Here is a 13,824-nt window from a genome sequence, read left to right on the forward strand (position 1 = left end):
TTGGCTGTGAGAAACAAATTTCCTCATTTGAACAGCCCCCTTCCCCCCATTTCTCAGATATTTCCCCTCAATTACCACACCCCCGAGTGAATTAATGTTTTGTGTTTACCCCAGTATCAGATTCCCTTCTTCGCTGTTTCAATTTAACAATGTGATGACATCTCAAGGTGTTTTTCCTTTTTTCGACTCGCGGGTAAGATGCCGTGCTGCAATCTATGCATCAGCAGGTACGCGTCCGTGAAAGAATTTCAAGCTCGTTAAAATAGTTCTCTCGGTCTGATTTCACGTCATCTTGACTGGGATGCTCACCACTGACATTTCGACTTGTCACCAGCTAGATCACAAATTCACAGATACAGCCTCAGTCCTCTAAAATCCTCCAATACCGGAACTTCTTGCCTATGTTCTGTGGAGGCGTGCTCACTGCCTCAGTCCTTCAAAATCCTCCAGCATTCCCCTCATTATATATTGAGGCAGCGTGAATGGTATCTGTAAGCAGTATGGAGGATGTCACATACTGTATGTAGTGTGGGCATGAATTTATGCGTAGCTGAACATAAACAACTCAAGGTCTAACCCTTTCTCTATGGTCTAACCAACAACCTTGAGACAATGCTTGCTATGCAGTCAGTAATGCAATTTGTCCGTGCAGCCGCAATCCTCTGAAATCCTCCCTAACCGCCCAGAGGATTTTGAAGGATTGAGGATGATTAGGGTTAAGGGGGGCTCATTTTGCTGAACTGTGAAGTCAAAAATTAATACACAAGTTAAAAATGATATTGTTAATGTTACATGTACCATGTACAATGTATCACTCCTTAGTATCAGTCGAGATAGACCTGGATATCGTTTCATTTTGCCTGCGGATACACATACATCCAATTAATAACCCATTGATCCCTGTGTTGAGTTAACTGCTTTGTCCATGGTGTGTACAACTACATAAACTGTAAAGTATTTCTCCATTTACTGCAAATTTGAGGGCTGTGCATTCTGCACATGTACGTACATGTACATACATGTATATGTACAGCGCTTAGTCTTTTTCCCTCAGCATTTTTTCGTGGGAAAAAATAACCTTCTGTAGTTGGTCATTTAAAGGGGGGGGAGCCTCAAGGATCTTCAAATTGCTGAAAATATTGGCAGTCATCAGCTCGTCCAATGAAGCATAAAAAAGATGCCACATTTTCTATTTGTCCTCAGTCCCTTGACACAGTAGGATTTTATTTACGTTGCAGGCCAACATTAAAATAGGCCCAGTATTCCCTGCCGGACCAAATCAGGATTTTGCCAGAGCATTTTGTGGCACTCAGACTAGATGGTTTGTCAAAAACAGGGTAGAAAGCTACCAGCAGGACTGCCAGATGGAGTCTTGCAGTGGAGTGTTAAAATGGGCTTAACAACTGGGTCTTTTTGTTTGTGGGCGGTTGATCATCTCTGGATAGAAGTATCTTCGTATTGAAAAGAAAATGAAAGATGCGCTTTAGTTTGATGCGTTTAACACCTGAGAAACTTGGATTTATCCTGATGTTTTGAATAGAGACTGCCATTTATTTTATCGCTGTGGTGTAGATCATGTGGAAGCTTATTTACTGGTCTGCAGTCGAACTGTGCAATACGGTACGTTATGATTGAGTAACCGGTAAAACACAGCACATTGCAATGTACATGTATTCTACCTCCCACATGTATAATCCTGTACAGTATACCGGTATGTACATGTACATGTCTGTACACTATGTGCATGTGCTCCTAGGTTTCTTCTTTTATTTCCCTCAGGACGGACATCTGGTCGAGCATTTCAGCTTTCAGGCGACTCACTCATCACTGTCAGGCATACATGTATTCTCACAAATTGAGTTCAGCAAGCGCTATTAGATTCCCAGAACAAATTGGCCAGGGAAGAAATTGATCAGTGTTCTGCCATAGAACCTCTTTCTAATGGTGTTGCAAAGTAGTCAAAAGCACTTATTGTGTAGACCCTCACCGGTAACTGAACAGTACTTGTTGACATTTCCAGATTTTGCGTGGGGGGAATAGCATCCTAGCTACATGTACAGGTATTTTTTCGTCCATAAAAGAACAATCCCCTCCCCCAAAGGAAGGTGCTCGTCCAAGTGTGGGTGCCTTTTACATTTCAAAATATTGAAATGGTTTCGTACGTGTCGTATGTCCTTTGCATCCTCCCTTGATATACAGTATGGTTCTGTGGTACCGGTATTTGTAGAAAAGTTACTGCCGTGGTCATTGATACAGGTACATGTACATGTAACAAGTTTTACCATGGTGACAAAAGGGCATTATTCTACCTGTACGTGAACTGTATGCGACTGTACATGTATGTGCAAAGTGTTAGGCAGAAGTGAAGTCTATCACAAGTTACATGCAGTCACACCCTTTTTAGTTTTAAGTGCATGTACCGGTACATGTACAATGTACATCATGTCTATACACATGTACTGGTGCACTGTACATGTACATTTATACTGAATTGATGTACATGTAAGCGTGTATTATGCAGTTGCTACATGTACATGTATGAAATTGTTTGTCTCACAGTACATGTACATATATGAGTAAAGGCTTACATGAACCAGTATTCATGTACATGTACATTGTGCGCGTACATGTCTATGCATGATTTGACTTCCTATAATTAACTACAGTACACGTACATGTACATGTACATGTACATGTATGCCAATAGCATTTTGGGTGTGTACATGTTAACCTAGGTATTGGTACACATGTACGCAAATGTCACGTAACACGTGTGTGGTCCCTACAAGTATGGTACAAGAATGTATGCACAGGGCATGTACAGTACTATACTGGTACATGTGCATGTGTTTCACGCAATATCATGTTCCAGTGTTGAACACATTAGAGTTGAGCCAACATCCATAGCCAGGTGTCTTGAACAGGAAAGGGATCATTTGCTCACGATTAGATTATTTTCAAACTCAAAGCCCTGGACAATATATGCCAGCTGTGGATTATCTTGCAAGGTTTAATTAGGTTTGCATGCAAGTCATGTGGATCGAAGGTTTTGACCATCACAAATATGATGTGACAGACAAGCCATTTGTTTATTCTGCATTGTGGAAGGCTCAGTTCACAGCTGAGAGAAATAAAGACACTGATGTCAATATACATGTAAACGGTGGACTGTGGCCAAATTCCATGAGAATGCTAAGCACTTGTACAAACTATTGGTTGGTATATGCAACAGTGAGTTTTAACCAGTAAGTAACAGTGTACCAAATACATGTACATGTACGTACATGTACAATGTAGCAGTGTTCCATCTACATGTATCACCAGGTTGCCACATGTAAATCAGTGAGTTGTTCTTTATCTGTGAGTGTGGTCTTACCAATTACCTATATGTTCTTCTGATCACATAATAATTACATACATGTAGTGCTTTTTAATGTTGATTTTTTTTGTCTTTCCTGGCTCTTTTTGTGGTTGTTTTTACTTTCTATGTGGAAATATTTTAGTGGTCTGTTTTGTTTTCCTCTTTTGATGTTAACAGTTTTAATATCCAGTTTTTATCATTTTTACTATGCCCCACTTGCAGTATTTTTTGACAATACACTGTATGTTTATTTGTTATCAATAAGATGTGACTAGTACAAGTGCACTTCAACCTTTGGCTTGCCATTCTGTACTAGACAATTTGATTTGATAATAATAAACTGATAATAGTAATAAATCAATGGTTTTGGAATGTTGCAACCAAATATCATTTTGAAATGGAAATGCTGGTAGATGAGCCTCAGTGAGTCCTCAATCCTATACAGTAAAGATCCTGTTAATCTCAAATTTCCTTTGAGCTCCACCAGATATTAAGATGGAGGATGATTCTCTTCACACCGTAGAACATGTACATGTGTTCATGTACAATACTCACATGTACATGTACTTCCCAGCCTTGAGAGTTTGTTGACATGAAGCTTATTGAGTTCAAGTTTGCTGTTCCAGTGTAACTGAAGATGTGCACATGTACATGTACCGGTACCCGAGAGTGGCAGAGTTGGAGTATTCATAGAGTCTGTGCACAAGTGCTTCAGGGCTTCCAGGGAACTTAATTTACATTTCAAGATTAGTTTTTTTTCCCCCCAATTTTTTTTTTCCAACTCTATCCCTATTATTAACCGACTCATGATGCAATGCTATGTTGATTTGTTTGGCTTGTATTTGCTGGTATTGCACATGTACATACATGTATGTACGTACTCGTAGCTTTAATCATAGAGCAAGGTTGATGAGGCAGATGGCCCCCTCCCTCTGAGATGCCCAGTCTCCTCACGGAACATCCTCAGCTTCCCCGCCCTCCCAGTGGTACAGTCCGAGTGAGTCCAACCGGAGACCGGGCATAGCATTACATAGCGCAGGGGTCCTCTGGCCGGCATGCATTGCCAGTGACTGTACCATTGTTCATATATGGGCATGGCAGCGTGGGTACAGACGGTCCGCCCCGCTTTCCATTTTTCCCCTGACAGCTGGAGTCGTCCCACCGTCAAGTCAGGCTGGTTTTTGGCTGTCATTCTACCCCAGTAAGGAATTACCTTGTGATCTTCTCCATCCTGAGATTTTTTTTTCTTCTGTACAAACTGTTTGGGTCGCAAGAAAGCTCAGTTTACAAACTCCACATTGGGCTCAGCAGGAATGTCAACTACGTCTTTGCCTGGGTTCACCATTCCAAGTGTCTTGGAATTTTAACACACCGCACCAGTGACTTTATTGCAAATGGTACATGTATCTGCTTAGAAGAGGTGTGTCAGTCCCTGGTAGTGGAATATTTTCACGTAGTTTGGGTACAGCTGTGAGTCTTTTGGGAGAAGAAACGGTGAGTCGAATCATCACTCTGAAACTGTAACCATGGAGACCGAAAACTGTCAAAAAAGTTTGGTTTTGTGTACAGAAAGAGTGTACATCCCGGGTTTTCACTTCACCTGGGTTGAAGGGCAAATAACTTTGGTAGGCCAACAGCAAATGAATTAGGGAACCTTGTTGACGGTTGACCTCATCAAACACCTTGCCGTTAGTTTGTACTTGTATGGATTTCTGAACAAAACAACTTTTGTCAGTCAAACAGCGAATGAATTATAGAAAGTTACAGTTTGACAAGTTGACACCAACATCACCAAATTCATTTCACTTTACTTTTGCTTAACAAAAATGTAAAGTACAGTTTACATGTGCATCGTACCTACATGTACAGTATATGATCTGACACTTGGAAAGGGAAACTCATCTGTTGTTATCTGTTTAAATTAATATTTGTATATTTCATGGATATCATGCGTTGAGAAAGACGATGTCAGATTTGAGCCAGATAGTACATGTGTGTTTAATAAAATGAAATGTGGGTTGTTTATTTTGTCAGTTTTCTTTGCTGTCACGGAGCAGCGTTGCTCTTTTCCTTGTACATAGATCTGTAATTGTATTGATAATTTATTTTGTGATGTCGTTTGTTTGAATTGGTAATAGAAAATACCAGTAATTTATAGGGACAACACTTGATGCCCCTGTGCACAAACCTGTGAGACTTGTAAAAAAAAAACTGCTTTCTAAGTAAATGCTTGGGAAGTTTCCCAGCTAAAATTTCACTTGTTAGGACATGTTTTCACTTCCTGATGGCTGTTATAACATTTTTTTAAAGGGAAAACTAGTGTTGTCCGTATATATTCTCTGTCCGAAAGGAATACCCTCCAATGTGACGTCATATGCGTGTTGCATAAGGTGTATTGGAGCTCTGTTGAGTGTATTGATTGATCCATGTAGGCCTAAATGTATTAGTGTTGTAGGTTTCTTTGAGGTGTTTTGTGATTTCAAGCCTGGCTCGCTTTCAATATCATAACTGGATAAACTGTACAATCCCTAACTGTCCCAAATTTTCCGATTTTCAGTATGATTTTACTTTTACGTACACCCTAGGGGGTTAGGGTTTTGTTAATGAAGTTAATCAGTGAATTTTTGGATTGTAAATAAACGTGTATATACGTGTACATGTAATTTTAATACTAGATACTTGCTAAGTTTGTTTACTGACAGTAAATTTAATGAATTTCAGAACAAAACTTTTTTCAGTCAAACTGCAACTGAATTACAGAAAGTTACACGTTGACAAGTTGGCACTATCATATTAAAAGTTATTTCACTTTACTTTTGCTTAAGAACAGTTTACCACGTACCGTACCTTTATGATCTGATACTTAGAAAAGGAAACTTATTTTTGGTTATCTTACTGGTTTGACATTTTGAAATTTCCAGGATCATGTGTTGAGAATGAAATTTCCAGGATCATGTGTTGAGAAAAAGGATATGAACCTCAGTCACAGAGACAAGTTTACCTGTATTCCAAGGCCTGTTTATTTCACATGGATCCGGATCTCAATTTGCAATCAGTCATTGGTTCACTGACAAGGGAACCTGCCTAAATGGCTGGAGGGAACCGGCATTGGGGCCACTCATCAAGATCCAGCTCCATGTGAACCAAACAGGCCTTCCAAATCAGATTTCAGTGTGAAAAAAAAAAAAACTTGGCCGTTTTCCAACACTCAACTTGGTCTCCGTCTCAGGCTTCATGTAGGAAACCAATCCCCGATTGTGGGCCTGAAGCGTTTAGATTAAATTGAAGTACTGTAACATTTGGCTCTTTTGCGTCTTACTTGATGTCTTGTGGCACTATCAGACTTACTATTACGCTTACAACCTCAAAGACAGGAAGTAAAAAAAACCAGTTGAAGCCTGAGACGAAGCCCAAGTCGAGTATTGGACAATGGCCCTTCATTCCTGTCTGCGTGTGACGATCACTGGTAGCCGTGATGCATGATACAGGTGACTGGAGGGACTGTGAAGTGAATGGTACCGGTATTTCAAGCTGTTGTTTTTCTCTGCATTCTCAAGTCAATCTCACAATCAGTTTTATTGAATCGTTACTCAAATGTTTATTTCTAATGTCTTGGTGGTGAATTTTTTTGTCGGCCAAGTGGAAGGACACAGTTGGAGAGTGCATGATCACACAGCAAAGCATTACAATTTTTTGTACTAGCCTACCGGTACACGCACCAACACAGCTGTGGGCGTGTGGAATCACTTCTGAGGTTGCTCAGTTTAAGTTGCTGAAATTGCCTCGCAAAACTGATACGTCTATGGAAATAGATTTTCAGCTGGAAAAAGTGAAAGAAGACAGATAATTTTAAGTCAGTCAAACTTTTGTTCTGATTGATTGAATATGCAATGAGCGACTGAGCTGCCTCCAGGATGGCAGTACAGTGTACATGTATCGTATATAATGTACATGTACATGCAAATGTATTTGTATTCAGGTCCTTGTGTTGGAATTTACCGGTATTTGGGTCAGCGGTACAGTGTACATGTACATGTACATGGACCTGTAATGTAGCTTACCATCTTTTTCTACAATGGTTTTTCCCTTTTTTTCTGAAGTGCCAATTCTCCATGGTAACTTCTGCACTAAAGGAGATCAGTCTCTCAAAATGAAGTCAATGTGAATGACCTGGGGGGGGTAGTTGCCTTGGGAATACCCTGTCTGTTTACAAACATTTAGTCTCCCTTTGACTGCTGTTATGGCTGCCCCTCCCAGAGGATCAGGTGGCTCAGGGTCAAGCACCTTACCCTGTGGACTCACGGTGGTATGCCTTGAGAGAGAGCATCTTCCCTGTAGTGTAAGCATCAACTGCCTTAAAAATTGGAAAAGTCAGTGTTAGTGCCTGGTAATCTGAAGCAAATAAACACACAAACTACCAGCCAAACAAAGAATTAAAAATCAGAATTCTGAATTTTGTCACCCTGTTGATACCCGTAGAAGTGGATTTCTTTGAAATTCCACTTCTACATGTACCGTGTAAAAAGTACATGTATGTACATGTACACGCACATGTAGCAAGTGACCGATTAAAACTAAGCCGTACTCAAATGTTGCAAAAACCCAGGCAAAAATATTCCTTGTACAAGCATGCGTACAGTACATGTAGGTGTAAATGTACATGGATGTGTGTGTAAATTTGATTAGAATTTCATGTTTTGTTCCTTAACTTTTTGGCAGTTTTTGTTGCGTGATCAAGAGGCTGTTATCTACACGTTCAAGGCTCTGGTTTCCTACAGAGCCCAACAGTACATGCCTTTTATCTACATGTGCATTCCTGTGCCAGGATTTGATTTGATTTGTATTTTTGGGGGGGTTTCTATAGTCATGGTTTTCCAGTGTTTGTAAAGACCTTTGGAAACAAATCTGATACTGAATTGAAATGGAAGCAACTTAACCAGTACAAGAAAATCTTGGAACTACATGTAGTTTACATTCTGGCTGGCAGAATGGTAAAGGTCGCATACCAGACGAATAGATTAAATTGTTTTTAATCGGCATATCTTCCAGGGTGAAGGTCGAAATGCAGGCTGTGTTGATAAATCAGGACGGGGACAGTCTTCACATCAACACATCGTTTGTTCTGAATTGAGTTTTTTTTTTTTTTTTTTGAATTTTCAAGTCTGTTTTACTTTTCACTGGGAATCACTGGTTTCACTGGGAATTTGATCAACATGTACATGTACTTATACATGGATAAAATACTGGTACCGGTATGTGCCGGTACCTATAGTAACCTGAGGTCAGAGAAATTGTTCAATTGCTACAATGTAAACATGTATTTCTAATTATTATGCAACACTGCTGGGCCCCAATTTCATGGAGCTGCTTAACAGTTAGCAGAAAAGTTGTGCTTACTATTTGCAGAAAACTTTGCTAACCTTAAGCACTACTTGGCCTGGTTGTGCTTACAGTCATGCACATTCCGAGAATTCCATTGTTTTGTGAGTACATGTACATTAAGCAAAGAGTTCTTCCAAGGTACAGTTCGTGTTAGCATGCCTTTTGCTGTATGCAGTGCTTACGCTCTCCATGAAATACACGGAGCCTCTGTTAGCATAAAAATGTGTGCTTAGCAGCGCCATGAAATTGGGCCCATGTCATAAAAGTGAGGGAGAAATCAGACAGTTGTCAAAAATACTGTCGATGTTAAGGTCCTTTCAGTGTACATACATGTACTATGTATTTTTATATTGATGTACTGTACCCTTTACCCTGTATGCACATTGCATCCTTCTGGAACCTTCAAAATCATCCTTCCTACAAGAATACAGTACACTTCCACTTGGTGTACGTTTCATCCCAGCTGAAAGCAGTGTGATTGAATTCTACATGTACATTTGTATTGGTTCCTTCCCAGTTCTTTCAAAATTCTCCCAAAAGTTCCAGGTGCGGTTTTTGAGGAGCTGCTAGATTTGAACATGGAGGAATGTGTTTTTGTTCCTCCATGATTTGAAGGTGAAACTTTAGTTCAGCATCATTGAAAAAAATAATAACCTCCATTGTTTTTTGTTAAGAAGTCTTGAGGGATTCTGCGCATCAAATCCATGTTTCTATGACTCTCCATACAGGTACATGTACATTGTACATGCTGGGACAAAATAACCCAATCTGATCAAGGAATGAGTGCTCTGCAATATCAAATTTTGTTACATGTAAAATTGCAGGAAGGTTCTTTGCCAAAAACGCCCAAGGGGTTTGGTTTAATTAATCCAGTACTAGTGAATAAACATGTTGTCAACAACACCAAAGACCCATAAGCAATTCCTGCCTTTACTTCTGTGCCAAAAGGGCAAGGCCTGTGAACTCGGCCATAAAAACCCGATGACCGGGATAACTTTGATGGGCCCCTCCCCTTCAAACCGCCAGCAGCAAAAAATATCTCTGTACTGTGTGCTCATAGAGCTAGGAACACAGTGTTCCTAGCTTTGTGGTGTGCTGTAGCTAGGAGCAGTCAGCCTCCTAAGGAATGCACCCCCTGTGAAGTGACAGGCAGTCTTCAATCAGGGAATCAGATTCAGAAAATACATGTACATGCACAGGTAGTGAATGTGCAACTAGAGGCTCCCCAGAAGCACAGCCTCTGAACTCTCACAACTGTTTGTCCAACTAGTTTATGGTTTGAGGACTCAGTCAGGTACAGCTGGTGCACTTTCCTTCAAAGGGGGAGGGGGAAACAACGTGTGCCCCGGAGACATATGAAATTTCAAGGGCTGTAAAGGCACTTCATGATTGAGACTTTGAGTTTCTAAATTGGTGTCAAAGCTGGTGGCCTACATGTTATGAATCTTGAATCTTCTCCTGCCTCCATGCTTGAATCAAGTCTACTGAATGACCTTCATGTCATCATGTGACAGATATTTATGTATAAAATGGACATGTAGCCTAAAATGAAGTGCGTGACCTCCAATAACCTCAGGAAAATTTGTGACTGGATCTGATATGCATGTACAGTAGGGTGTACATGTACATCCTATGTACATGTAACATATGAACCGTTGGGATACCTGTTTAAGTATGTGTACTGTACGGTACATGCTTTCTTAGATAGGAAGAATGGACATCCAGTTTTACTCTTTTATAATCAAAGCAGAAAAGTTGATAACCCTCAAATTGAAATGACATTTCCACTGAAAAAAGAAAATGCCATTTTCTTCTTTTTTTCTTCATGCAACTATAAACATTCGGCCTTTTCGTTAGATGGTCAATAAGCCTTTTGCGAGTTAAATGTGAATAAAACCACTGAGTTATCGGATTGCACATAAACAACCATTTGAATTCCCCAGACTAAAGACCCTGTTGGTATACCTTGTGATTTGGGGCAAGCGTTTGCATAGCGACCACCATCTCTAGAATGGACTGATTCCTTTTTGCCGTTCTTATCCATTGAAAACAGTGTATTGAGGCAAAGCGTCTCTTATTTAACTAAGCAAAAGCTTGCCCCGAATCACGAGGTATACATGTACATGTACCAACAGTCTCTTTAGTATGGAGAATTCAAATTGTTAGGTTCACTTGAATTTAAAGAACACAGTGCACCAGATTTTATTCAAATTTCACTTGCAAAAGGCTTATTTACTCTTTGTCAGTTCTCAGAAATAACATGGTCTAGATTGGTTGAACTTTGATTGCAAATATACTGTGTAGCCTTGGGTGTTTGTACATGTAAATCTCACATTCATCTCAGACTTTGGCTTCAGTTTCCTGAGTGAAATGTCCCATGTTGAGACCTCTTGCATATTATTTTCCACCGCAAAACATCAAATTGTTGAATGTGAGGTCAAGTTTTAATATTGGGCCAGTGGTATGCATGAAATTATACTTGGAAAGGATTCTGGAGCTTGAGGTGCAGCTAAGCTACATCTGGAGTGAAGTACATGTAGGATTTGAAAAATGGCCTAGGATATCTACATGTACCGGGTTTTTTACAGATTTCATAGACGTGAAAGGTCACTTCCGATATCCACAAGAAAGTGGCCACTATGATAATGATTTCTGGTTGGTGTCATTGCAGACAGACTATTGGCCGACCTCGAGGCCTCCACCTCCCAGTTTAAGACCCCAAGTGGCAAACCAGGAGCCACGCCCAACGACACCCACTCCACCACCCCAGCCCCACCGCCGACCAACGCCAATCCCCAGTCCCCTCTGTCTCCGATCTACTCAGAGATCCCAGCCAATGTGAACGGGAACTACCCCTCGCAACAGGTGAGTCCAAAACAAATTTTTTTCAGAAGCCAAGTTTTTTAAATTTTAAACTCTGCTTTGAGGTGTTCGGTACTCTCCTAAAGTCTTTTGGTCAGGTCCTTGACAAATTTGATTTGTACATTGTGTTCTCCTTGTTTTTCCATGGAGATCGTGCCCTGCTTTGTCTCGGCAAGTATTCAGATGTCTTGGATACTGTGTGACAGGTCTCTGGCATAAAGAACATGTGGGTAATTCCAGAAATTAGGGGTCCAAAAGTGTGACTTTTTTTGTTCCTGTTACATTTGACCTTGTTGTTCGAAATATCACCGGAAGTGATTTCAAACTATTACTATTTGTTTGGTAGGTAATTTGCATTATTCATCACTCTTGGAAATTAGAAAATGTGTTCTGATCTTACAAAATCTCATGTCAGATGTGACAGGGACACCAAAAAATGGATCCCTGATTTCTGGAATTACCCATGTACCAGCCAATCTCAGGCCCTGTCTTCAACATGAAGCCAGCTTTCAGACTAAGTTCTTAATGCCTTATTTTTTGTCAGTAAAACTGTCCAGTTGGAAAGAGGTCATACACTAGGGCCTTTTTCAGCATCCTGTTCAAGTTCTAAATACTCTCTGCAGTAACTTTCTTAACTTCAGGGTGAATTTGAGATTCTTTTCTCTCTTCCTGTCCAGTCGGAGCCCTTGTACGAGGAGCAGCCGAACCGCCAGCTTCCCCCGGGCCAAGGTGTGGCCCACCTTTACGCCAAGCCCCACCAGCAGCAGGCGTTTGCCCAGCCCTCCCCGCTCTACAACAGCAGCTATCAGCCCCCAGGCCCCAGCGCGACCGCCCCAGGGCCTGGCAGCAGCAGCAGCAGCCAGGCACCTCCGCCCAAGCCGGCCCGGACGCGCCCTGCCCAGCAGCCCGCCACGGCCTACCCATTCCCGGAAACGGCCGGCTACAGCAACCGGACGTACCAAGACGCCAAGATGGACAACCTGTCTGAGCTGGACAGCCTGCTGGCAGATCTGGAGAGTGCCCAGGTCAAAATTCAAAATGGTGAGTCTGTCAGGGAAAACTGTTTCAATCTGCTCTGGCCTATCTTTTCAAGGCATTCTTCAGCCAAGGCCATTATCAACAAACTCCTGAACACACCCTCTGTGCATCATGTACATGTGTAGTTAGCATAAAGTCATCATGCAACCCATAAAGCCCATAAAGAAAAACCATCTGAAGGCTGTAACCAGGTGTGATCTAGGGGCCCAACGGGGGCTTTGGTTTCCCCTGAAAGAAAGAGATCCAAATTTTAAAAAAAATTGCGAGAAAGACCATTTTTTTGGGTATGTTTTATGTCCTTCCCCTCCAAAGCTGCAAACTGTCTCCGAAAATAGTATCATCCCTCAGAAAGGTCATATAAAGGTGACATAAAAAAGTTTCCAAAATTCTCTCTTTCAGAAGCACACCCAAGGGTTGAGTTTTAGGTTGTCTTTGGCGCTTAGCGTGTTAAGTGTGGATGGCATTTTAGAATGTTTTCTGGTACATGCACATGGCCAGTTCATACAATCTTAGTCCTACATTGTTCTGACTTTACCTTCTTTTCCATTTTACTTTTAAAAATACCAATTGCAAACTTTTGAACCAATGAAAGAACGTGCAAGGCAAGCCTCAGGTAGGTTGAATGCAGAACTTTGAATGAAGTCATCAGTGTCTCCGCCCTTGAATGTTTGCCTTCCTTGTAGCATGGGCGTAAGAGAAGTTGTGCCACGTCATTTGCATGTGAGTTTGCCCAAAAGCTGAATGCGAGTCTTGGGTGACTCACTTTGAGAGACTCGCTCAAAATGCACCCAACTTTGTGCCAGTTTGCATGGCTTGCCGTCTTGCGTGTTATCGTGATGGCATTTTGATTAAGAGAAGAGGGCATAGTGCAGTACCGGTTAGGTTTGTATGTCGATAACGTTCTTCACATCTTCTCTCAAGATTTAGAAAAAAATAAACACATTACTGATGTACAGAAAAACCCAAGTTCTTCATTCAGAATCATTTCTCGGAGTAACTTTGGCCAAATGTCCTCATTTATAAAAGCCAACCCCAAAAAAACATTTTGAAAAACAGTGTGAAAAGTTACGATGTTTGGAATTTGAAGATTGTGAGGACAAAATAATAATGAACACAAAACAATCTCTCAAGCGAAACCGAAGCAATGCGCTGCTGTGCTCCTTTAAAAAATGTTCAACCCA

At 41.0% G+C, this 13,824-nt stretch overlaps 1 protein-coding gene across 2 annotated transcripts in view; it reads left to right on the forward strand.

Annotated features, from left to right (window-relative positions):
- The window catches only part of LOC110986282 (leupaxin-like), a 36,800-nt gene that overhangs the window by 8,142 nt on the left and 14,834 nt on the right, over window positions 1-13,824 (forward strand). Inside the window, exons 2-4 of one of the 2 annotated variants that reach the window (XM_022248037.2) lie at window positions 11,415-11,608; window positions 12,283-12,646; window positions 13,236-13,256. In XM_022248037.2, the coding sequence (XP_022103729.2) occupies window positions 11,415-11,608; window positions 12,283-12,646; window positions 13,236-13,256 (579 nt within the window). The remainder of the gene's footprint in view (window positions 1-11,414; window positions 11,609-12,282; window positions 12,647-13,235; window positions 13,257-13,824) is intronic. The other variant, XM_022248038.2, reaches the window with a different exon arrangement.

The sequence above is a fragment of the Acanthaster planci genome, unplaced genomic scaffold, assembly GCF_054643075.1.
Source record: "Acanthaster planci isolate LZ-2023a unplaced genomic scaffold, COTS_SCS Contig1, whole genome shotgun sequence".
In the NCBI taxonomy this organism is placed as follows: Eukaryota; Metazoa; Echinodermata; class Asteroidea; order Valvatida; family Acanthasteridae; genus Acanthaster; species Acanthaster planci.